Raw genomic sequence first — 27,315 nt, 5'->3', positions numbered from 1 at the left:
TGTAGTATTTCTTTTGGTTGTATATTATTTTGTCATTCCGTTTTTCGCTGCTGTACAGAATCATTCTCAATAAAAACAGTGTCATAAAAATAGAATATAAATACCTAAAATATAAAACCTAATAACATAAATTATCACAAAATGTTGTTTAATTAGATTTCATTTCTCTGGTATACATTCGCAAATGTAAGGAAGAAAAAATAGGAAACTGAACGGTGAGTCTGTTTATCGATTCAAGATGAGAAAGAAATGAATGGGAAACCAAACTGTTTGCGGTCAGTGTTAATGCTATGTACAATACGATAATGGGTCGTGTAAAAACTATAGGATTTGAGAAATTAAATATGGTATGTCTGGCTTTGATTGGTAGTTTTTGTTTCTTACTTTACTTCCATAAAGATATCTAGTCGTTCCGAATGATCTTACACCCCTGTCGCACATTTTATTCTCTACAGTTTGTTACTCCTGCTTCAATAACTATACATTCACAAATATTATTTCAATGTTTGTATAACTTACTTTAAATAATTATTTGATTTAGACTTTCATAAAGCATAATGTTTTATTTCAATGTTATAGGTACATACATACAGTGACACACGCACATACAGTACTTTTTAAAAGAGCTCCTAAGCTCATGTAATAGTTAAATTATGTTCTATACAAAACAATTTTCCTATTCCACTTAGCTGTTTAAATAGGCATGTACTCTCTTCAAACAAAAACGAACTTTTAGTTGATTTTTGCAGAACGGTCTTTTACTTGTTTTGCATTTCAAGCAAATTTTAAGATCACGAGGACTTAACGTAGATTGTACAGTCTCCTTATGTGTGTTTGTTTGGGATTGAATTCATGCTACATCATTGGTTATTAGCGTCACTTTGTTCACAAGATACGCTCCTCTTTCCGACTGGTTCCCATTTTTTTGTTTTCTTCGTACCTAATTTAAAACGATATCGCCATGTTTTGTTTGTTTCTACTTCTCAAATTCCTCATAGTCAACACTGTGCATCATGTGGGTGTTTAGTGTGTTTGCCCTACTGTTCCTGAATATCGATCTTTATCGTTACGAACAATTAATATAAATTTGTGATGATATGTTACATTTTTTACAAAAACAGACATTTCCAGTTTAAAAATACAAATTCGGTTTTCTTCATCAATAAAACGAAGATGGGGATTGTATCTGAGATCGCACATTTGATTACTAGTTCCATTTCCTGTACTGCTGGTGCTGTGCCTAATTCACACTCAGCTTTGAAACAACTTCTGATTTTATTTGGCCAGTAAGTGTCTAAGCTCTACGCGAAAGCGAATATCATGAACGGTGCTGAGCCTACAATTTCAGCATAAATCATTCATCATGACTTCCCTATCGATTATGAAACGTTTGCTCGTGTAAGGTTATCAACTTGCAGCAATATTCTCCGGCATCTCCTTCAGTGTTTGGCACCAGTTTTTGATGTCCACATCTTTGTTGATAAATTCCCGGTAGTTGTTGTTGGCTGTGTTCTCCGATCCATTCGACTGCAGGCTGTTGGAGCCATTCTCATCAATCGAATTCTCCTTCTCATGTTTAACCATAGATGGCGAAGCACTGTCGTATCCCCTACTAGATTGGGAACGTTCCCGTTTCCGTCCACCAGTCGAAGAATAGTCCTCGGCACTACTCTCCATCGGAGCTGGAGAGTAGGACTGCGGGAATCGACTAGTGACCGCATTGTTCGATCCACCGCCGGTAGAGCTGCTACCCGAGTTGTTTGGATCCTGCGGCGGAGTCTGTGTGCGTGATTCGTCTCCGGAATTGCCACCCGAGCTGCCAAACATATCACGGATCTTGTGTGTGAGCATGTGTTGCTTCATATTTCCCTGGAAGTAAGAAAATACAATAAGGGGTAAATTTCCGTTTTTTTTTGCTGCCGAAGCATCACGCGTGAGGCTACTAACTATGTACTTAAGAAACGTGAGAGATAAAACGAATTAGTTGCTGTGCACGAGAAAGCTGAGACGTAATTATATAATAAAAGACATTTAAGTTAGTTTTATAATTAGAACACCATAAAATCATCAACCGACTCGCACCCAAGTGTCAAACCGAGTTAGTGTGAGTGTGAAAGAGTGAGCGTTAGAAACGACAGCTATGAAAATAGATACCTCAAATGTGTTCATTTTTGGCACATTCAATGCATCTATTCTAGTGTGTCAGATCGATTTTTTTTTAATTTTGTTTTTGGGTGCATTATTTTGTTCTGATTCATCATTGGCAGAAAGCTATTAAGTTTTTATCTGGTCATTAATGACACCGACAGAAGATCATGTGTGCTATTTAAACTCAAACTACATGTTATACTTTCAAACAAACAAACAATAAAATAAAAGTGTGCAGTGACGAGAAGTGGAGAAAGCGCGCGTTAGTTTCAACCAAAAAAAAAATCTCACTCTAATTTATTGCGCACGATTGAAGCGCACACTTTAGGCAGCGTTAAATTGATGAGGGGCCAGCAAGCTAAGTAGAGATCGTTTAGAAGGAAAAGGCAGCCAAATTAAGAAAGTGAGGGTGAAGCGTAGTGTGAACTGTAAGCGCAAGGTATCGATATCAATTTGGTGAGGGTAAATTCAGTTCTATTTTAAACAAATTACAGAAAATTTGGTATTGTACTCGTTTGGTTTTATGCTCAAATGTACCGATCTTTTTTTTTAAACATTTTCCTCATTCTCTGCATTGCACTGCTAATGTCACATGAAATTTAATCTCCTCCGTTGCCGCCACCGCAGCCGCCCTTCCAACTACGTGTGCATTCTTTGTCGATCTACTGCTTCCGAGTTCGAGGGAAAAAATTCCACTCGGTTTTACAACAATTTAGCTATAGAAAACTCATTGAGCCTCTCAATTACCTTTCAGGCAAGATTGTAAATCGTTCCAAAAATACAAATTTACTCAGAATTATTCCGCACTGCATTGGTATTGAAAACCGTTGCATTCCTTCATGGAACGGTTCAAAATTATCGAAATGTTTTTTTTGTGACAAAAAAATAATAGAATTATGGATTTTCAAAACTAGTATTCGGTTTCAACAAGCCATACAAAAAATACACTCAGTCAAAGGACGTCTCTTTACTGCTTTCAACATACAACACAGGATTCGAGAAAGTGTGAGATTGCCATATTTGGTGTCAGCGCCGAGTTGGAATTCCCGGTAGACAACAGAAAAGACCAGACTAATTTGGAATTTTGAATACAAGGATGCGGATTTGAAAGGGGGAGGGGGTTCAGAAAGGGTGTAACTGTACAGAAAAGGGGGGTTGAAAAATGAAGACTGAGGGTGGGGGAGGTACGGACGGGGGGGTGTGTTTCGAAATAGTCAATTAGATTTTTACCTTGGTAGAGAATCCTCGATCGCAGATTGTGCATTTGAATGGGCGCTCCTTCGTATGGCTTCGATAATGAATTTCGAGCGCGGAATTACATGCGAAAGTTTTAAAGCAAATATTACAAGTTGTTGTGTTTCCACGTACGCCTACAATTAATCAAATTTTCTGTAATAGAAATCTATTGTTCTGAAAAAATATGCAAAGTCTAGTCCTGAAGCTTGCACTTACCGAACAATCCAAATGGTGGCATGTTGGCGCCGGGCGGCACAATCGGCACATTCCCGAGGAAGGGTGGCCTATTGATGAATGGTGGGAACTGTGGCATCCCAAGAAATGGTGGCCCGTACGGAAAAGCGGCTACCGCTGCGGCTGCTGCTGCGGCTCGTCCAGCTGCTCCGGCTCCCATTTGATCCACGACACCGGCTGATGTCGGTGGCGTTGATAAAGGCGATCGTGTGGACATGATCGATGATATCGAACCAATAGGACTAGACGATCTCATACGCTTTGCCTCGGACGAATTTGGACTGGCAGACGCTGAGTCGCGGGTGAATTCATCATTCGGTAGTGATCGAACCGATAATCGTTGCAAATTCATCGCACGAAAATCTTCCACCTGGTTTTCGATTGCAGGAGACGTAAGTTCTGATTTCACTTTAAGCTTCTCATTAATCGGTACCTTGAGGGACTTTTCATCCTGTCCATCGTGGTCATTCTCTTCATCAGAATGCTCTAGCCCACGCTTGTTCTGATTGTTTGGCGTGAACTCGTTGAGTCGTACTCCAAAAGGATTCAGTCGCATATCAGGTCCTTCGAATTCTTTGATTTCAGCTGCCTTGATCTGATCGGGAGTTAAATCGGTCATCTCTCCCGTATGTAACCGAATGTGTTGCTGCAACACGAAGATGTTGGAAAACTTTTGATGGCAAACTGGACACTGGTGCAGTGTCCGCATCGGTGGTTTTATCCTATGAACACTCATGTGCGTTTTCAGATTCCCCTTCGTGGTAAAAGATCGACCACAGATTTTACATCGGAACGGTCGCTCGCCCGTGTGAACTCGGTAATGCATCTGCAGCGCACTTCGACAGGATAGAACCTTCTTACACACTAGACATTGATTAGGTTCCGTTGTTTTACTATCTATGTTATCGACCAGCTCTTGCAGTTTCGACGTTTCAGAGGAAATTTCGATAAAATTTTCCCACGAACTATCATTGCTATCTGGCCGGGGAAGGTGAGCCGAATAGAATGAAGGATCCAGTACCGTGTCTTGGTAAAGTGACCCCGACGAGGAGCTTGACGGAGGTGATACTGACGGAACGGTCGCCAGATTCTCAACCGAATTATTTTTCAATTTCAGTGGAAAATCTTTTTCGCTAGTACTATTGTTAAGATTTACGTGTTCCTCTTTTTCCTGTTCTATTTCCTCTTTTTCCTCCTCCTTATGTACAGTCTTTGAAGATTTTTCTGAAAGGTCTAACGATTCTTCCATCGGTTCATGTTTGATTTGTGGATCTTCGCGTAACACGACTTCCGGTGATAGCCTCATTTCTGGCGTAGGCTCTCTTGGCGGTTCTGGCTTTTTAACTTGCGAGAGATCCACGGGATTTCGAGGTGGCTCATTTAGAGCATTACTGAACATATCCAGTGGTGGTCGGGGTAAATAAAAATCGGGGAAAAATGATCTAGGCGGGTAACCTCGTGGTTCCATGCCAGGAAACTGCGCAGCCGAACCGGGAGGAGGAGGAATAGACGTAGAAGGATGCGATTGTTGCTGCTGTTGTTGTTGCTGCTGTTGCTGTTGCTGCTGCTGCTCCTTCAGCGCTTCCTGAGGAATCAATGGGGGGAAATATTTATCCAAATGTTCCGGAACTGGATTCGGATTCATTGGTATGTGAGGGTACTTGTCCGAATGCCTCTGAAAGTGAACCTTCAGATTCCCTTTGGTGGTAAACCGACTTCCACAAACATTGCACTTATATGGTCGCTCCCCTGTGTGTGAGCGAATATGGATCTGAAGGGACGAATCTGATCCAAAAATTTTGCCACAGTACCGACAGCGATGCTTGAACAGTGCTGCATCATTCCGGCCATTAGGCGATGATTTATCGTTTGCAAATGCAAGCTCATCCAATAGATTATTTGACAGAATACCCTGCGAGGCAGAATTCAGCACTTCTTGGGCTTTCTTTTCCAGCATGGCAAGCGAATTTGGTTCACCCATAATCGAGGGTGCATGATCAGTTATGATGGTTGCTGCTAACGAGGAAAAGCACGAGTCCTGATATGGTAAAATTTCATCCTTTTCGGATAAATTACTTCGTGCCGTGTTTGCTATAGAGGATGTGGTAAGGCTTGCACTTGCACTAGACGCTACCGTTGGCGATGGTAACGTGTTTTGAGGCTCTAACGTGGGCCGCTTCTCAACATACGATTCGGAAGCCTTCGGTTTCCTGATATAGCGGATTCAAAGGAAATAAACGAAAAACCAATATAAATATACAATTCGACGAAAAAAAGTATCTACTACTAAACTTACCTCAGGTCTTCCTCAGGAACAGGATGAATCACTGGTCGATTTTCGGCACTGGCAGCAGCTGCAGCCGCCATTATGTTGGCCATCTGATAACTTTTGCTGTAAGCATCTTCAATCCCTTCCTCCTCGATCTCCTCATCCTCTTCCGGACGTTCCTGTTTCCGTAAGTCTTGAGGTTCATTTCTCTTACTATGATTATTATTATTGTTATTGTGGCTGTGATCGAACATGGAACTGTAGCTAGAATCATTCGTTGGTTCTTCTTTAGCGGTATGCTTTTTCACAAGCTGAGATTGCAGGTGTTGAATTAGTTGAAACTGCAAAAACTGCTGTTGCTGCAGAGTAAACAATGCCGATTGCAGGATGGCAAGATTTTTCACCACCGTATCATTATCCATATTGTTGGCCAGTGCATTAGCGGTGAATTGTGCTATTGCGTTTTGAAAGGCCTGAATCGACATTTGCCCCGGGGGAGGGAAGAATGCGGCGGGATTAAATTCATTTGGCAGGGATGAAGTAGGACCTTTTGTTGCAGCAGCGGCCGCTGCTGCGGTAGCCGCAGCCAGTGCTACAGCAGCCGCCGTTGATCCAGCCATATTTGCCGCCGTCTGATCATCCGTGACCATTCCGTGAGGCGAATAATTTTGATGTCTAAAATCGTTCTTTTTGTTCCCATTTGCATCCTCGTTTCGGCCACTGTCCTCGTCATTGTTTTCTTCGTCACTTAAATTATCCTCGTTATGCGCAATCTCATCACGATCGTGCTGTTGATGCCGCACTGCTGAAAGATGATGGTGATCGTTCAACTTTGCCCGCCTGTCGCAGTCCTCGGTGAATTCTTCCGACATCCTCGATAGTAATTTTACCGACGGTCTTGCGATTGTGTTGTCCTTATCAATACAACCATTTTCCTTTAAATCTGTGTGGATGGAAAGAAAGAGAACAGAAGAAGCGTTGTAGGTAATTTCGTGTCACAATAAGGGATTCATATATAAAATTTGGCTCTTGAATATGATTTGTGTAGACTCTTACAATTGTAGAAAATGGAAGAAATGTTGTTTGAAAATTTAGTTTGCTTTTACAAAATTAAACTAATTATTCAAAGCAACTAACACATTCTGTGACGATATGCAAATTAGGTACATGATCGTCTGAATCACATAAATTCACTAAGCAACTCTCCATCTTTTGACCATACGCATGGTGACCATTAAATTTATATAAAATATTTATTATAAACTTATTCCAGATTTATGTTCCATTTTCATCTCGACTGTATCGGCACGTCTGTAGCCAGATCTTCTCCTGTCTTCACCCATCCCCGCACTTTGTGCTATTACCTTTAGCTGCATTTATATAAGCTTTTTTTTCTCGCCTCACACCAAACCCCTCTCAGATTACATGAAGGGCATGGCTGAGTCGTGTAAATTCTGCTTTATCTGACCAAGCTTTGACGTGCACTCGGCTTAAAATCGGTGCTTTCCTGAAGCTGCCATTATATGATCGAAATGGGTTCGCCAAGTCTCACAATGGCACACAACTTCAATTCAAACTGTAGGTACCTCTCGCCTGGGGGCGAAAAGCCATATCTGTCCGCGGGACTTCTTCTGGTAAGTGATAGGCGTTCCAAGGCTATCAAACATTATCAGGGAATACATCCCCGACCCGACTACCACATTTGATGTTGTTCCGATACTTGAATCTGTTTATTTGTGAAGAATTTCAGAGACTAAAATGTATGTGGCGATTAGTCTCCAAACCAGTAAATCACCATTCAAATCTACGTTTTTTGCACTTTTCCGAAAATACATGCAAAAATGCAAACTGCGAACCAAAGAAAAGCGGGGCACTATCAAATATCATATGTAGTTTTAGAGATATGGTGTCTTCGCAAAATTACTGAACAGTACCTAGACCATTGTTTGTTCTATAAAATTAGTTCGGAATTCAGTCGCCAGGGTAGCGCTGTTACCAGTTTTGAAAAAAAAACTAGTTCGAAATCGGTGGTGTTTTCGACAAAAATGCAGGTCGTGTAATTTTAAATTCTGAAAATCAAAATTTAGTAGAACCCTACATTTGGAGATCTTTGAAAACGTGATATCTATGATTATTTTAAAAAATTTGTTTTTTTAGTGTATCGGATTTTTCTCATCAGTAACTAACACCAACTTAATGCTAGTTAGATAAGTCTAAACCAGCACTACATTGGCGCCAGTTAGACACCAAAATCCAAAAAGTCACAAGTCATGGTTGAACACTTAAACAACTGGCTGTGACGTCTCGGTAGTAAGCGAAGAAGTTCATGTTTGCTGATGAGGAATATCGAAACCATTTTTTGGGATGCGACTTTTATTATTGCTTCTTTTTACCATATCAACATATTTCTTCACATACACATTACATTACACTGATATAAGAACATGGGATTTCTTAGCAACTATCCAAGTCATGTCCGGTTGCAGAAACTTGTTACAACTCTTTCACTACTCTCAAATACGAAGCGCCTTTTATACAGTCATTTTAGTAGAGTTCAAACATTGAATATTTCATGTTTTTCGTAAAAAATCGCTCTTCCTTAATATGGCAAATACGTGGAACTTTCGATGCCCTAAAAGTTCTTTTAAGTTGACTTTTTCGGAAAATCGATATTTGAAAAATTATTAAGATTAAATCATTGCTAAGTAGGACTCTTACTAAAAAAATAATATAATATGACTTTTCTAGGACATAATCATTTTAGCCCAAAAAGCGGTCATTTCATCCCATGACTATTTTCAAAAGTTGGTAAAATTTCCCAGCTCGTTTGATAACTGCAGGTGAAGGATATATTGTTTTCTGTCAACAGGTGTGAATGTCAAATTAGTTGTTTATTTTTTTTACAAAAAACTCTCCGGTACAAAACTACATCAAACTAAATCTCAAACGGAAAACAAATCAAAATATTCACGAACGATACAAAAAAATAACCCCGTCTTTGACTGATTTTACATTTTTCACACAAAATCTGGTTTAACAAAATTAGTTGTGAAATTTGCGTTTGGACTTCGCCTCATCAGAATGTAACTTAGTGCCAGGACCAGATTGATGGAGACATGATTTATGTTGCGAGATATTGCACTTGTCAAGCATAATATCCCGCAAGCAAAGGATTGAGCTGATGAATAAATTTGAAACTGAAACTTCCTTTCTTCAGGAACACAATTTGTGTCTCCGTTTTTGGAGCTAACGTCAAGCCGGCACTAGCTTAGTCCTGCTACTAAGTTAGTGTCGGATTCTGATGAGACGAAATCGAAACGCAACTTCCATAACTAATTTTGTTCTGATTTTGTGCGTTTGCCGGTACCCTTTTGAAGTTTTATCCAATTAGCTCCGTAGCGGGAAAAATTCAGGCAAAAATCAATTTTAAATTGTTTTTTACGTAAATTTTTCTTCATTGTGGAGAAATATAGCATAATGCTCTTTGAGTGTTTCAATACCAATGAGCATGCAGAGGGTTTTATGTCACAAAATATATTAAAAGTGTACTTCTATCTATAATATCATTTATGCTTTCTTTCTTTCAACTTTCTGAAAAGACCTACATGCTCTCGGCATAGATTAGAATTTTAATATTTTCTAAGAATAAATGAAATGCCATTAACGAATGAAATAAACAAAAGAGGGCCAAGATGAGCACCAGAAGGGGCTCCTGAAGTGTCTTCAATAGGATTCGCTTTCATTCCTTTAAATTTACCTATTCGTTGGCGTTCATTTAAATAAAATTATAGCCATTTCAGAAGACCTGGCTTTTTAAGAGTATGTCAATACGATGTGTTGAGATCCATCACCAGAGCTCAAAAAAATTGACATCCCTGCGTGAACTTGAAAGAAAACGAAATTCAATCCATGCCCGGCGCAATGAATTAAATGTTTAGTTCGTTTCCCATGTCATTCGTACTCCCGACACAGCGCATTCAGGTTCGGATATGTTCGGTTTCAGAAGCAAACTGAATTTTGTTTCTATGATTATTGGGCAAAAGTGCACCAGATATATTATAGATTACGCAGTTCCTATGCTCGAAAGTGTAGAAGATGCCAACTTCTGCCTTCAAACTGTCCACATAATAACAAATGAATGCTTTGGTTGATGAAGGAATTTATGTTTCCTATGCACTAAAGCATTCGATTCTGCATAAATGTTCAGTCAGTTCAAAAGTTAATGAATGAGAGAGGCGGTGAATCTGAATGTTGGTTTCGTTAAATACAAGCATAAATAGGTAACTGATTTGTAATTTTCGCCATCACGTGGTTTCCATTCTCCATTCCCAAGTAACAATTGAAGTTGTATAGCACGCTACAAGTGCAACCTAAGTTTTATGGGTGATTATAAAACTACTATAAAACCTAGAGTCGTTTTTTGGAATTACAATTAGTGCAAAGTTGACAAACTCTAGTAAACTTGTACTAATTTAACGTCCTTTGCAGAAACCATGATGTGTATTAGTAATTCTATTTTTGAATTGATAGAAAGTTTTTCATTATAGATTACTTTAAAAAATTAAGGAGTACAAGAAGTACTATTGAAACTTTATGCAAACTAGGAACATTTAAATGAATTGAAGTAAATTATTTTTGCAAGCGACACATTAGAAAACCAAGTCAAAGAAGCTGTGAGTTCCAACGCTAAGTTCTTTATAAATTCAGAAAGACTTTCCCTATCAGGTCAAGACCCCGCAGAGAATTCGACTTTATTTAGAGCTTTCATAGTGCGCTGCCCACTGCACAATTGATGCTAATGTTTGTAGTAAATCTTCGGAACAAATCGAAATATTCGAATAAAATGTGGTACAGCTTTTTCCGAGTTAACACTAACATTATTGAGGGTATGTTTACCTATTTTAATTTATTTTCAATGTTATTAAAGGAAAGTTTTGGGCAAGATTAATTTCAAGTTCGATTTTTGAATTGAATCACCAAAATTCAATATAAATGTATAGATTTAATTTGCCACAAATGTCCAACCTATTCAGCTTAGTCTATATGTCATAAATAACCAAGTGATATTGAAAGACCTCTTCATAATGCGCGCATCTCTTGGTTCACTAATCTTGATCTTGCTCTAATCTATCAACAGGCCTACGCTGTCAAATTTCCGTTAGATCGCAAACAGCGTTGGCCGGGATGGATTCGCACTAAATGTAAGCTTGGAATGTGATCAAAAATATATGTGTATTAATAAATATGTGTATTAATTTCCAGGAAATTTATAACATTCGTTTTAAATAAAATGTTCTATTACGAAACAGTGTTATAGAATCAGAAATGACGGCCCGGTCATTTGCGAGACGCAACAATACTCGTCATGTATTTAATTCTGATGTATAAATATAGACAACACAATTACTGCATGAAACACCTCATTTTGGCATAATAGAGTTAACAATACGGTAACATCGACTGAATCATAAATATTTGGAGATAAGAAATCTATATGAAAGTTTTCCTGATTTCTAACATGATTGATTTGATTGGGTCCTACACTAGTTACATCTTCAGACAAATTTACAAAAAAGGCGATTATTTTGAGTTGTTTTCCGTTCAAGATTTACTTTTATGCTCTTATGCTTCGGAGATTTTTTAGGGAGTTTGTAATACAGGAAGTATTACATTTGTGAGATATTTTCAATCCCCTGCAATGTGCTTAGCATAACAGTATGACCAATACAAATTTTATGCTTAAAGTATATATATCGGTTCTTTTTAGTGTTACGTGAATAGTGAATACAGTTTGCTTGGAACTGATTCTACTCGATCAAGTTCCCCTGCAAGAGCAGATGCAGATTTTGAATTCAACCTTTGATATTAATTGGCAATGTAAAAGTGATTTTTTCAGGACTGGTAAATATTGAAGGGGTGTCTGCTTTAGGAGGCACAAAATAAGCCGTTTTTCAAGATTTTTCGGGAAAAAACACAAGACCCAAGTTTTTGAAAAAATTTAAGTATTGATGCACACATTTGAAGAACATATTCTCGTTCAATACAATAAAACCAAAAGGATTTATAGTTAACAAAAATATATCCTTTACATGACTATAAAAACTGAAGAAATTCCTAAAATCAACATTTTCCGAGGTTTGCTGAAAATTACGAATTTTTGGGATAAATATCATTGAGAAATCGATTCCTGCAGTTTTTTAGATGTAATTAGTTTAAGTTTCCATCATTGGGGCCGAGTACGGCCTGTTGATGTGCGTGATAAATAAATGTAAATGTTTATAAAATTTTGACTTATAGGCCCGGCCACAATCCTTATACTTGATATTGTCCTACACAGCGTCTTACGACTCAGCATCAAGAACCCCTATTCTAACATTAGCTGCAACAGTTCGCTTCGTATCACTCAATCGTACGCTACCATGAAATCAACAAACAGACGAAGAGTCCGCATGTTGTATTTCCAAAATTCTGCTAAATAGGACACGGAACACCGTATTGACGGTCATGCCGATGAATATAGCCAGATAATTTTGAAGACGGATGAACTCATCGATAGCACGAACTACAAAACTATAACTTCAAAACGTAAGGGAGAACCAATTTACAACCAGTACCAAATAAAATCTTTGAGGAAAAACGTAGTCGCTTATTACTCCTTTGTGTAATCCCTATTTTTCATATAAGAGCGATGAAATGTGAGATCCAAGATGCTCCAAGAAGCACTTTGCAATACACGTGAGAACAATTAATTAACATCCAAAATGTACAAATCCATAAAGTTTTCGTTGATTGAAGTAATACGTACTAACGGTCAATATTATTGTTATTAAGCTGCTATTTGTGCCGCGGATCAAAAATGCTCGAGTGCTGTAAATTATCAAATTCGTCCAAAAGTATTATTCTATTCAAATTTAGACCAACAACTATACAATTGACTTATAGTATCTACTCAATTTGCTCAAGAACTGAAATTTACAACGTTCACATACGCAAGCCTATCTTTTACAAGCATTGCACACAAACGTTTTTATACTGTAACATTTTTTATTGAATGGTGGATACGTGCCTTGTGTGTGTGTATGTTAAGTCGCATGGTCTTCTCACGTCTGGAACCGGTGATGCTGGACAATCTTGCATGGAACTTGCACACCACCAATTAATGTTTATAACCGATTTTAGGCCATGGGAATGTCCTAAGTCCTAACATCCATGGAATCAAAAAAAGTTTAGCTTATCAATTAGTGTAGAGCATGATGGATTTTGAAGCACGTTTTGCCATTTAGGTGTCTGTATATGAAAACAATCAACAGCTTTGTTATAATTCGTCTACTTCAACCAACGTTGTGTCGACCTTTGTTTTTAGATGTTTTAAGTTTTAAGAAATTCAGGATTTGTTAATTGAAAATATAAATAAATGTCTATAAATTTGCCGAAACTTCATTTTAAAACCTTCATCTTCCTATAAAATCGAAGTGCTTAAAAAGTTTTAAAGATTCAGGAAATGCAGAGGAGATTCCTGTTCTTACCAGTTCCTACGAAAAGATTGCAAGAACCCAGTAGTTTAGCCCTTGGATTCTGCCATCGTTATCTACAGTGGGTTTATCCAGGGCAACATAATAGTGGTAGCATCCTCCTTCTTGCTACCAGTGCCTTGCAAATCATTTTTATCGTTTTTCTACAGTACACAATGAATGAAAGGGGAACAATTTGTTGCAAAACCTTAGCTCTGGTTTATTTCGTTTATATATTTTAGGGCTTTTTATTGATTGCTCTTCCTCAATTTGTATACTTAATGTCAAGCATTATCCAAGTAATCTCAATGGGATTATATTTAATTTGTCTTATCCAGAAATAATAAAATTCAAAAACATTTTTTCGAAGAAAATAATCTGAAAATATTTGCAATACAGTAAAGACCCGTTTTTATCAGCCCCTTGGTAAATTTTAGGCTGATAAGGAATATTGACAAAATCTGGACATATATTTTTCTTTCTTTGTAATAAACTGAAGCTCTTAAAATATTTTTCTTTCTTTGGTCCCTAGATATAGTCTCATAATCTTTTCTGATTATTTATCTTACAGGGGGTCTGACAGCGCAAAATTTAAAAAAAAATAAAATTTATTATTTTTGCATATTTCGGATTTCTAAGATAAGGAAAATATGCTCAAGAAAGGATTTACTCGAATTCCACTTGGTTCGTCTGCTAGAGCCCATCAAACTACCAACTATCAATTTTCATATGAGTCTGACAAAATCGGGTCAAAAAGCTGAAAAAACGGGGGTAGATAAAATCGAGGGTATATCGATTGCCTTATACGCAGTTCATCTAGGTTCGATTCCCAACCCACGCACATAGGGTTAGAGATTTTTCCAAAAGAGATTTCCCTAACCCGAAAAGAGGCGAATGACCCTAAGTTCAAAACCTCTATAATCAAATTTAAAAAAATAAATGATAAAATCGGAGGCTAATAAGTCCTCACTGTAATCTGAAAATTCACTGTGATCTGAAAATTTTAAATATAGTTTCCAAAACATTCAAGGGTGTTATAGCTACTACTGTTATACTGTTATTTTACCTCAAACATTTGCATTCGATTCTTGTTAACTCCCTTTTGGTACCCAAAATTTAATACAACTTTGGATAGATAGTTCACTCATTTTTATGGTTTGGAGTGATTATTATAACTTTCGGAATAGAGTTTCGTAAAGCTAGCGACTCTAGCCGATGATGGTTTTGCTATTCATTTCTTCGGTAACATTGAGAATAGAACGAAGGAAAAACCTCTTTATAATAATATTTGAGCTGCTTAGAGGAATATTTATAATGAAGTAGTCCAAAAAAATCCTAAACGATTTTGAATTCCAATATCACTTAATTTCCCATGGAATTAAATGTTTCGAAATCTGTTATTTTAAAAAACAAACAACTTCTCATATTCGGCAACATTCAGTTTTAAAAAGCTAATGAAATTTTAATAATATTAAATTAAATTAGTTACTAGTACAGACAGTATTGATAGGTTAAAGTCATTTGCGAATAACGTTACTCATAAGAATAAACACAAAAAATACATGAAGAGAAAATAGTAATTAGTAAATCATATTTTGGCAATAAAATGAGGAGGGACCCAAATACCACGAGAAAAATTTGGAGAAAGGGATTACGATACAGTCCTCGCTTGTGAATGAGGAGGGAGGTGGCGTATTGCAAATATTCATGCATGAGGATTATTTTCATAGCATAATTATGTTTTTTTAACTTCAGGAAAAACAATTTTCTTTCATTGGGTTAAAACATAACATTCACATTAAAATTTCATGCACCATTTCTTTACAGAACTGTTTCTTTATACAATGAAATAATCTAATTTTGTTAACACCCGATTTTGTTCGGCCATTTAGCTCGGCCAAATCTGATGTACCTGAAGGATTAAAATGTGTCAATTTGTTCGAATTGATGTAATTATATACTGGTACTTGGATTACGGCGGACTTAAAAAAAGGAATTTTTTAAGTATTTTGTTGTGAAAATCATAAAGAAACAACTAATCAATGACAAAATGCAAGTAAATCTAGACAACAAAGTTTTATTATTTTCTCCTACGATAGCAAGTAGAAGACGACTCAAGCCAAAAAAAATCGTTTTTTTTTTAATTTTCTCTTGAGGAATTTATGCAAAATAGCAAGAAATGGTTATGAGGTTATGTCTAGGAACTAGGGAGGTTTGCGCTTTCTAAAAAAATCAGTTATCATTTTGTATTTATATTACCATGTATTCTTCCTGGAGAAAAAATAAATTTCTAATAGAAATCAGATTAGTTTTAGGCAAATTGAAGATTTTACTTAAAATAAATTGAATTTTTATGTTTCGAATTCATCTCATCAGTAACTAGCACCAACTTAGAACCCTGTTAGACGATGTAACAAGACTAGCACCCAAAATAGCACTCCGAAGACAATATTAGAAGATTTTACTATTAAGTAGGAATAGATGATGTCATTAAAACAATATTAGCTTCAAGTGAACAACATTTTAACCTTTTACAGATTAAACTACGAAAGTATTTTTTGTTGTTGGAGCCAGTATTTAGATCTATTGTGGTAAGTGTGTTGAAAGTATGTTCCTTAACATAATCAGTTTTGATCGTTATTTTCTGCTGTCAAAATTATAATGACCAGCGCGCTTTTGAAAAAAAATCACTTAAATTTATATTCGTTCGCATAATTGATAATAGCAGTATCTTCTAGAAGAATTAAAAGTTACATAGAAAGGTTACACCAATAATTTTTTATTGAACAGTTTGTTCGATTGGCAGTGTTCATCATTCTGTAACATCTTCCCCTATTGATTAGGAACTAATTATTCCCATGGTCATATAGGTCCCTCGGTATGAAATTTCATGAAACATTGAAAATTATCTGGCTATCTATTTTCTTTCGCGAAATAGTGCTTTTTAGTTCTTCAAACACTTTATTGTTTTACACAATTCCAGTGGTAAATTGTAAACTTACTTATTTTCTGCAGACAATTTTAAAAGGTCAACAAATCTTGAGCCTTGTGATCATAAAATATATTCGAATTAAAATATCATTTTTAGTATCTGATTCCTGTTTAGTTAGTCTAGTTTTTATGCAGATATCTCATAGAATAATGGATAGTTCATAATTAATAAATATTTTAATATTTAATTGCTTTCACCAGCGAAAGTTCAAGTAAAGCCCATTAGCTGCGTCAGTGTTTTCATCAACATAAAAGTATTCAAGTTATTATTTTTAATTAGTTTTTTTTTGTCCCACAATCCTTTAAAAATTTATAAAAAGTGGTTATATTTAAATTAAAAGGCATCCTATAACAGTAAGCACTCAAATTGAAATTGATCACATAGTGAGTATAATATCAAAAATTTGGAATGTCCACGATGCAATAAATGTGCAATGGTCACTTATATAAAATAAAAATTAATGTTGCTTAATTATAGTTACTTTCAATGGGAATTTTTGAGGTTCGAAAAATTACACTGGTAGCCTATTGTGGGAGTTTATTAAACGTATGTTTCCTGAGACATCTTTTGCTCCAAGGCACCACTTTAGAGCCATCCTAAGTGCTCCAAGAATAGTTAGTTAGTTGTACAGCTATTCGTAGGAAATGAACGTTTTAAACACAAATGAATGCCAAACTTTAAACTGATTTGTCTGCAAGAGTTTAAAATTATTCGAAACTATTAATAAGGGTAACGCACATCTATTTCAGAACCGCTTCAGATGTGCAGTAAAAGCACATCGTGACTGTTGCGTTTCCCTTGTGTTTTTTTTCTGTTTGCTTCAAGAATCAGCAATGAAAAATAATAAATGGCAAACCAATTCATGCGATTCAATCCAAATATATACAATGGTCCATTTTTTGCAAAAAAGGGAAGATCAGATCAAAACATCAGCATTCACTATTCGACTATTTCTGGTGCCACTTCGCGTGTTAGTTCTCAACTAACTCCCAGCAACAGACAGAATTTGATGAATCTGCACTCTCGTCCATTAGCAGACGGCGACGGAAATAAACCGTCAATGAAATTTTATTTTGCGATACTTTACGACTTCTGTGTGTTTGTAGATGAGAAATTGTAGTCATGTAACGAAAACTAACAAGACAGCAACGTAACTCATGTTCATTGACTGCATCGGTACGACTATACTTTTTTCTTCAAATCTTTCGCAACTATCCTGAAATTGGTTATATTTTTTTTTATATTTGAACGAAATTTTCTATTCTTCCCTTACTATCTTGGAGTCATTAACATAACTAGAAGTATTTAGGATAGCCATGAAATGCAATAACAAGGAAGATGGCGAACTTGTTATGAATTCCTTAAGTAATACAACGACATTTACAAAAATATCCAGTCTAAAATCTGCTTTTCACACACGGTTTTAATAATTTGGAGCAAACATAATAATATATATTTGCTTTAGCTGCTATTTAACCACAATTCAAGTGTAAAATCTATTATGTTCGTGAGAATATAAAGATAATTATTATTAAGGATCAACCCCGTTCACTCATTTATGATTTTATTAGTACGAAATCTTCGCAAAATCATGATCGTAATTCGTCTCGCCAACGGTTCAAATATCTTTTCACCTCTAAATGCCGCATCGCTGCACTGTGCACTGGAGCATGCATACAGTGATAGCCTGGCTGCAGCAGTGACTGTTCGGGGTCGGAGTGTACAAGCAAAAAACTGGTTTCTTCCAGGTGATGACGCGTATAAATTAACAGCATCTCTCGAGGACTTTGGCAGGCGCGCAGTCGACGTTTGTCTTAGATTCGACGTTCCTGCCTGTTGGCATTGGTGTTTGTGAACTTATAAGCTCAAATTAAGCAAAGTTGAATAAAATCGCGCAAGTATAATGCAAGAAACGTATGCGTGTCTATATGGGAAGACGGTGAAGAAGTGCGAGAAGATGAAAGAAAAGCGACGGAAGATGATACAGGAACTCCAGAACTTGATCTGACCGTGCTGTGTGAAGATGCGTGGCCGGGATACCCAGGCAACAAGCCTCCTCACGTTCGGGCGGCCGAGATTTCTGCAGAATCTTATGAGCAAACTGGTAATTGCAGCCAGTGATTTCGTTCAGGAATAAAGGCACAACTTGTCTGACAACGAAGGTGATAAGGAGAATGAACCGAAAAGAAGCGAACTGCAAACACAAGTGGAATGTCGAACAACGATCGATGGTCGCCGGTTTTGGTGGCGGCGGCAAAGGCGATGGACGAAACAAAAAAACGGGTTAAAAATCAAAATGGTTTCCAATTTTTCAGAGTAGTCATATTTCTGTTTCGTACGCTTTGAACTTCGCTGCATTTTAATTCCTGCCTCGCAATTTCATATTTAAGACGAGAGCCGTACGAAAGAGGGCTGATAACAGCAATTGGTACCAGTTTTATTTTGGCGGAGAGTTAACCTCATTAAAATTGATAAAATTATGCATTCAATTGTTGACTCCCGTTGACTTTTACTGCCGTTTGCATTGCCGGTGAGTGATGGGTGTTGGTGCGCTTCAGTTTAGCCCGTTCCGACGATATTACGTTAAATTTATGTAGAGGATTTACTGCACGAAATGAGTTAATTTTTACTTGAATACTTTACCTCTGCGAATTGGCTGATTTATTAATTTAGCTTACTAAAGTAAATGAAGAAATCGGAATGGCACGTGACAGTACAGTTCATATCAATGTAAAGTTTACACGATGACAATGAAATGTCAATCTTTTGGGTATGTTGTGAAGTCGTTTGAATCCATTCGTGGCGGTGAGCGAACAATTACATTCAATTTATTAGTAGGATGGCCAATTTTCAGTTGTTTTTTTCGATTCGCCTTTTTTGAGTTAGAAAAATCCCTTAAGAAACCCTATGTACGGGGCTGGGAACCGAACCCAGGTGAGCTGCATACTAGGCAATCGATTTACCACTCTATGTTCGCCTATTTTTCAATTCAATGTAGTGTCAAGTGAATATCGAGAGCCTACTCTACTTGATTAGTCAACTTATGAACCTCATGACCCCGATTTTGTTTAATCGTGTTCAAAGTAGTTCCGTCAATCCTTGGTTCATTTGCAGTAGCATTCTTGCCAGGAATAGCTGCGCGATGTCGTAACAACTTTTTTTTTACAACTCATGGATAATTTCAATGGTGTTTTTATCGTTCTTAGGTTTATTTTGACACGCTTTTACACAAATAATAGAGCTAAACAATCTTCAGCTCCTCATACCGTAACAAAAGAATGATTTTTGGAATCATCGAACTGCCCAGATTGAGCGAGAAATATACTAAATCAGTGCTGAAGGATCCATGTAGCTTCGAACAATAAATTTGTTGTAGTAAGTTTTTCTCATCCGATAAAAACAATTAAGGAATCATCGTACCAGCGAAGCAGTTCTCGATGGAAAAAATGACTCAATTTTCTTATTAGTCTCTGTAAATCAATTTTACATTTTCACGCAGAGAAAAGATTTGTAGTTTCAATTAAATCATGGATTAAATTCAATAAAAAAAATTATTGGTCGAGAGACAATAAATTTATTTATTGTCTCAAATATATTGAAAATAAAAATCTTGTATTGAGAGCAAACATTTATTGTTGTGCCAACGAAAAATATTATGAAAGCAATAATTTTGGTAGTTGAAATGATAAACAATAAATGATTGGAATCAATAACACATATTCCCTGCGTGTTCTTGTAAGCATTATATCCCATTGGTTGTTCATCACACGGCTTGAACCTTGATCAATGGACAGTTTGTTTTAAATCATACGTTCCAGTTTAAAATGGGATCGTTGTAGCCATGCGTGTCGCGTGCGAAAAGTTTTCGCTGTGCGTCAATTGACAGAGAAAATTTTGAATTTCGGTAAAATTAATTTGTAGGAAAGTGGAAATATATTTGGAGAAAAACTAAGAAAACGAGGCATAAAATTCGACAGATACACCCCTAAAGCGACAGAATACTTCATAGGTGGTGGAGTGAAGTTAATGCCCCGTTGGTCCGAAGTGTTTTGGACCCCGTATTTGTTACCGGTGCTCCCTTTCTAGTTATATTTTATATCTATATTTATTGGTGGTTATTCTTCAAGTGTTCATTTGTTTCATTGAGGATTTCTTTAGCGAGGAATAGTGTCCACCAGTACGTTGAAAAGACTTATCTTTCTCCTACCACAATCAGTATAGATGCAGTGTGGCATTCGGCGACTGGAAGCTTCCGCGCTGTTGGAGTTAGGTGTAAATATGGTTTAAAGCATATAGAGGAACTGAATCCATATCAACAAAAATGCTTCTTCTGAAAATTTTGAATTTCGGTAAATTTAATTTGTAGGAAAGTGGAAATATATTTGGAGAAAAACTAAGAAAACGAGGCATAAAATTCGACAGATACACCCCTAAAGCGACAGAATACTTCATAGGTGGTGGAGTGAAGTTAATGCCCCGTTGGTCCGAAGTGTTTTGGACCCCGTATTTGTTACCGGTGCTCCCTTTCTAGTTATATTTTATATCTATATTTATTGGTGGTTATTCTTCAAGTGTTCATTTGTTTCATTGAGGATTTCTTTAGCGGGGAATAGTGTCCACCAGTACGTTGAAAAGACTTATCTTTCTCCTACCACAATCAGTATAGATGCAGTGTGGCATTCGGCGACTGGAAGCTTCCGCGCTGTTGGAGTTAGGTGTAAATATGGTTTAAAGCATATAGAGGAACTGAATCCATATCAACAAAAATGCTTCTTCTGAATCGTACGATAGGAAAAAAGGTAGAAATCATCTGTTACAAACTGCGAATAAACTGTCTTCCCGGACCACTTGTCGATCATGTGACACGTGGTTCATTACACTACAGAAGGAATTAAGATCTTTTAGTAATAATTATTACTGATCAACTTGTGGTTCCGAATAACTTCATATTTGGTTACGATTGATTTTCTCTTTCCCTATTTCAGAGCGCGTGTAAAGGCGCTATAACCTAGGACAAAGGCAAGGACAGACCAGAATGCCTCTGTTTCATCATTTTTGGAACATAGGACCAAAGAAGTAACAATAATCTTCTTGGTCAAGTCACTCTCAACGATTTTTAAAACCCCTTTAAATTGAAACGGTCGATTCTTCCTTATTTAAGATTCAAAATGATTTGTTGGTTTAATTCTTCATTGAATAACCTGACTGTCGTTTAATTTTGAAACATTTTTTACATAATTTTGTACGCTGCACAGCTAGCCTGGCCTCTTCAATGATTGGGTCACATACCATATGTGCCATACACATTAATATTGACAAGAAAAATTGTAGACGAACGTCTGCAATTTTTCAGAATCCCTCCATGAATTGGCTGTGTGTGGACTAGACTAGACTAAACTAGACTAGAAATATACGTTCCAGTATAAAATTCTGCCAACCTAACCTACAACTGCTCCAGACAGCAGACCAACCCTGCAGATGACAAATAGAATTATATAAAATCGAAGGATTGTTGAAAATCAACCTGATGCGAATCGCATTCTGAATTAATCTATTATCGTACAATTATATTACTTCAACAAAATGTCTAGCAAAAAGTTTATATATGTCGGGAAAAAACATTTTAAAGAGTAAATTATATTGCTTATATTATGTCAAGGTTTACCTTAATTCGATTGACTTATTGTTGCAAAGTCGTTTGATGTTTTCAGTAGCCAGGCTCGTGTCATGTTAATCCCAAATAAATACCAACCACTTAGGGTCACAGAAGGATAGGGTAGAAATGTTAGTCCAGCATTTCATGTTGATAGAGGCAGTATACATATACTAATGCCTACTCGGCAAGTGACTTTCAGTTTTCACGAGGCTTATGGAGTGCTCAAATAAATGTTTTATTAACATTGAAATTTCAATAGAGAGAAAATATAAATATAGAAATAAATAGAGATTAAAAATGTTGCAGTTCAAAAGAATGAACGTTTTAGGTATGTAATCTGCAGTGGTGACAAACGAGAGGAATATAAAAAAAAAATCCCGAGAAAGGTGTGAGTTCTACTCGGGATTCTGGAATCTTTCCATGACCTTGAGTTGCGATTTCTATTGTACCGGATTAGCTTGAAAACAAATCCAATATAATCAATGAAATGAAAAATTTCATCACTCATTCGAATATTTTTACGACTTCTCCATGAATTCTAATTCGCTAATAATTAGTGCGAAACCTAAACACTCACATGGAGTCCGCACCGCATGAAAAAGAGCTATAGGCGTCGTAAATAATTATTGAACCCTACTCAAATCAAATGAATCGATGAGATTGAAACCATATAACCTACCCATCCCAAGCCGACACCGAGCATTAGTGTAATAAGCAGAAATTTATTTACTTTCGGTGTGTTATGAATATAATTGATGGCTGCTGATTCATATTAAAAACAGCCGTGTGCACTGGTATTCCAGTGATCTAAGAACCGGCTAGCATTCCGCTGCGTTGCATTACTATAAGACTTATTTTCGTACGGTGCCAACCAGCGCGCCGCAATCCGATCCGGACGAGCCGGACACCGCGAGACGTGGACGGACTCATCCACGCCCAAGCCAAGTGTATGGGCGACACGGGTGGATCGGCGGAAACCGGTATCCACTGCCACTGCTGGACTAGTTTATATATATATGTATTGTATAACAAATTAGCCACTGGAAAATTATATAAATCGATTTATTGATAAATTTCCTTCATGCGAAAAATGAATCCAACCGCAGCGAGTAATTAATCGAAATAGATGAACTGGTCGGGAGCAAAATCTCGACTTGTACTGCTGCTGCGTGTTTGATGTATTGGAAATATTTTATCCATACCGAATTAAACTAGTTTTGAGCTGGTATTTTTGTGGGTGAGCTCTTTTTTAAGGGTTTACAGCGAAAATCACAAACACAGAGGCACTTCAGAAATTATTCAATTCAGTGCTAATGAAATAGCGAATAGCTGAATTCTAACAAAGATGTGAATAAGAATGAAAGCTATGACGATCGTTTCATTTTATGTATACATATCTTTTTTTATGTCCGAATGAATATTATGTTAGAAATTTTGGATTGAAAAGTGTGATTCAAAATTATTAAAAGACCAGATAGGAATACTGATTCCTGATAGTCCCATGAAGAGTAATATTTAGAGTCTCTTTATTTATTTTCTCTTTCGATTATAACGATTTCACTATCAAAATTTCTACTAATTGTTTTAGTACAAATAAGAAATTGTAGGTATTTAATATTATAGTAAACAAAGTGAAAATTTGGGAAGTTATTAACAGAAGAAAAAATAAACAAAAATGAATGTCTATTGATACTCACATTCTATCGAAAATTGATCCCAGAAATATGCAATGAAGGACAGTATAGATTGTAGATGTTAGTTAAGCTAACCTAAAGTAATTTAAGTCACACTCCAAAAAAAGAGCAAATCGTGGAACAAGAAGACTTCATAAGTAATTTGAAAGTTAGAACAAAATAACAGGAAAATCGGTAATTGATCCTTTTAGGAAAAAGCAACAGAAGGCTATATAATATATCAACCAATTGGAGTATCATGCCAATGTTTACTATAAGATCCCGAACGCGTAGTTTGGTGAGATCGTTCATGTTTTTGTGGAAATCAATTTAAAAATAAAATTTTATTTGTGAATAGTTTTTTTGACAAAACTCGGATATTAAAAGCTTCCAACATGATAAAAAATTGTAAATGTATGTGAATCGCATTGCATGCCCTACTGTCAATACCAAAAGATCCAACAATAGAATCCTGCCTTGAATTCCACATATTAATAACATGTGAAATGAAAATATTAGATGTGAGTTTAGTAAATGACAGTATTACCAACTAAAAAATATTTGTGCTTGTAATAATGTTTGTCTCTTTAAATAAGTAAACATTGCACTCCAAATACATCATCCATTGAACAGATACTCTACATAGAGCATAGAAAAGTTTTTTAAAATTTATAATCTAAATTGCAGTGAAAATCAAACAGATATGAGCTTTAGATCATATGTAGTAAGCGTTCGATTATTTGTTTTTGGCTACTTAACATATTCTTACAGACAGATACCTATTATCACAATTAATCATAAGGTACGGAATTCTAAGAGATGGAGTACACGCCGTTTGTCTGCACATTCTTACATACAAAATGACGGATAAAAGAATTCAAGGGGAAGTTACTGTTTTCAAAGAGGCTCATGTTATCCATTAGTATATTTTAGCATACATAAATCAAGCTTCAATTTTCCGATATCGTATTGCATTCTCATTCATATAGCATTTATAATAATCATGAAACTGATTAACGTTAATAATTGTATGCTTCTGAATATTAAAAAGCGTCTTATCAAAAAATTAAAGAACGAGTTATATTACAAAGCAATAAAGATCTGGACCTTGATGTCTACGGACATACAACAATAGTAAATCTATCTATCATAGCCTACTTAGTAGGCAAGCATAATACCGTCGGCAGAATACCGTCGGTAAATGCGATGTTCCCTATCCATTCAGTGTTTGAGCTCAAACATGATTTATTCAATAATAATAAATTGATTGTATTCACCTTCTTCAGCACTCGAATCATTTTTCACTCTAGGGTATCCAACAGAGTCGACCTGGATCATTGCTCAACACAGTTCTGTTTTATGATCTTCAAAAACTATTCTGGATTCAGGCATCTGTCATTATTCTATGCACACATTACTAGGTATATTTTTTTCCACTTCCAATGTGTAGTAGAAACAACTTATTGCACTAATTTGTGTTGTTTATTTTTTTTTTTTTGTTTAAATATCACTATGTTCGCATCACCGTCGGGAAAAAAACTGATGTTTATTGCTGCTAGCACCTCACTTGAACTGGAAAAAATCAGTGTCGCATAATTCTGCTCTGATTGATCGTTGGATCACTGCCGCCGACGTTTCACTCTGTTCGACGTTCCGTTACAAACTACCCGCGGATATGGCGGACGCTCGGCAAATAATTGTATATTTTTTGTGTGTGTTGTTGTTGTTGTTGAAAAGAAATCACTCGTTCACGTTTGCGGTTTTCGACCACATCATTCAACAATCAACGCGCTACTGCTGATTAAAACTATATGCTAAGCGAGCCATTCGGTCGATAAGTCAAAATCAATCGAGTTCGAGACCGACAGATACATAGGAGCTAGACGATAGAGGGAGAGAGAGTGAGCGCGCGCGAGCATACCACCCGTGTATGATGGACGAGTCGATAAAAAACACAAATAATTTTACACTTCACTATAGATGCAGAGGTTCGAGTTTCGAATCTCGGTCTTTTGATTTTTTTTTCTGTATGCCCGTAGTATTGTTTTTCTTGCGTGACACAAAGACGGATGAAACAAAAAAAAATCTCGTGTGTCATAAAAAACCGCTCTCCCGCTACAATCCACGCGGTGGCTCACAACTCCTCTTAGCAGAGATCGCGTTTCCGTAAACTACAGAACATTACTAAACAAACTTCCACATAATATTGACAAAGGAACCAATTACTTGTACGACGATAGCGCAAAGACTGGTCTGACCACTGAACCAACACCAGCCTGCAACACAGTTCTCAAGTCGAAGCTATCGTTCATCCCCACCACAATTTTCAATCATCCCCTCCATCCCAGCAAGCGATGCACTACCAAATGTTTTATGCTCAGCACACATGTTTGCCAACCCAACACAGGCGCACTATTCACCCAGTGGGCTGCTTTATGCTGAGTGCATGATGGAGAGTGAGAAAAACTCTCTCGACGCGTAGCAAGCGACCGGACCAGCACCAGTCGTGCTTTCCGTTGCACACCATCAGAACTGGGAAAACTCTCGAGCTATCTGTCCGGTCGTCGTCGTCGTCGTGTACGCCTGTCTGCAGCGGTGTGTACATCGAAGGAACATACACGAATCATAATATTTATTGAAAACCCGTAGTTCTTCTTTTGGCTCGCATATCTTTCATAAAGCATAAACATAAATATAATCAACGGCTTGAACACGTAACGAGACGGTCAGATGTGCATGGTTACACGTCAGAAAAGGACGGAATCGGTATCCGAGTGGGTAGTAAGGAAGAACCCGAAGACGGAGAAGGTGCACCAATACAGCTCTTCGGGTTCCAATTTCATATACTTGGAAGTTAGCAGTGTGTGCGCTAACATGGAATGTCGTAAAAGGGGATAGACGCAAAAATATCATAAACAATTTATTATTATGACAGAAAGGTGGAGTCATTTTGATAATTTTGTTATATTATTATTAAACGGCACGAAAAAGGTGGACCTTCGAGGCATGGCTGTGTTTGTGTGCCGGGCGTTGTGCATGTGTTGTTTGAGATTCAGAATAATTCAATTTTTGTTGCGAGTGTGGCTTCTCGAGGGGTTGGTGGCGATAGAATTTTGACATGTTAGCAATAATATGGCTTCATTTTGCTGTACATATAAGACTACCCCGTCGCGTTTGCTGAACTGTTTAATGATTCACGTATCTCTAGTTGCAGTTACAAATTCACTAGATATTTTTCTTCATTTAGTAATAGAATTATTTCCTAATTGATCGATCGATGCCAAATGCCAACTTAAAATAACTTACATAGTCCAGAAAATTCAATGTGAAATTCAGGATATATTGTTACTTGGGCACTTCTTTTTGATTGTCGATTATTACAATGTCACTGCCTTGCAGATGCTCATAAACCTTCGCACAGATTTATACACTTGAAATCGAGTAGATCACAAAGTGGTAAAATTGAAAATTTCAAATGAATATAAATTAACCACAGGCTCAGCAAAATTTGACGCCAATATGTACTTGTTGTCCGAAGCTGGTGTAGTAACCTCCCAACTAACTAGCTGTTGTAAAAATTTAAGAAAAGCTGTATA

At 36.7% G+C, this 27,315-nt stretch overlaps 1 protein-coding gene across 3 annotated transcripts; it reads right to left on the bottom strand.

The window, feature by feature from the left end:
* LOC131686129 (homeotic protein spalt-major-like) lies at positions 1 to 25,953 on the bottom strand. Of its 3 annotated transcripts, none has more exons than XM_058970297.1 (5): positions 24,997 to 25,953; positions 5,915 to 6,830; positions 3,601 to 5,828; positions 3,379 to 3,518; positions 1 to 1,869 (listed from the first exon to the last, which is right to left on the bottom strand). In XM_058970297.1, the coding sequence occupies exons 1-5, from the start codon at positions 25,055 to 25,057 to the stop codon at positions 1,408 to 1,410; spliced, it is 3,807 nt and encodes a 1,268-aa protein (XP_058826280.1). In that variant the 5' UTR covers positions 25,058 to 25,953; the 3' UTR covers positions 1 to 1,407. The 3 variants fall into 3 exon arrangements, 2 of the variants coding, with proteins under 2 accessions (XP_058826280.1, XP_058826281.1); XR_009304936.1 differs by having other exon boundaries at positions 1,731 to 1,869; positions 3,379 to 3,537; XM_058970298.1 differs by lacking the exon at positions 3,379 to 3,518 and having other exon boundaries at positions 1,695 to 1,869.
* Positions 25,954 to 27,315: the final 1,362 nt, after the last annotated feature.

Source organism: Topomyia yanbarensis, chromosome 2, assembly GCF_030247195.1.
Source record: "Topomyia yanbarensis strain Yona2022 chromosome 2, ASM3024719v1, whole genome shotgun sequence".
NCBI classification, from domain to species: Eukaryota; Metazoa; Arthropoda; class Insecta; order Diptera; family Culicidae; genus Topomyia; species Topomyia yanbarensis.
This window is presented reverse-complemented; position numbering and strand designations above follow the sequence as displayed.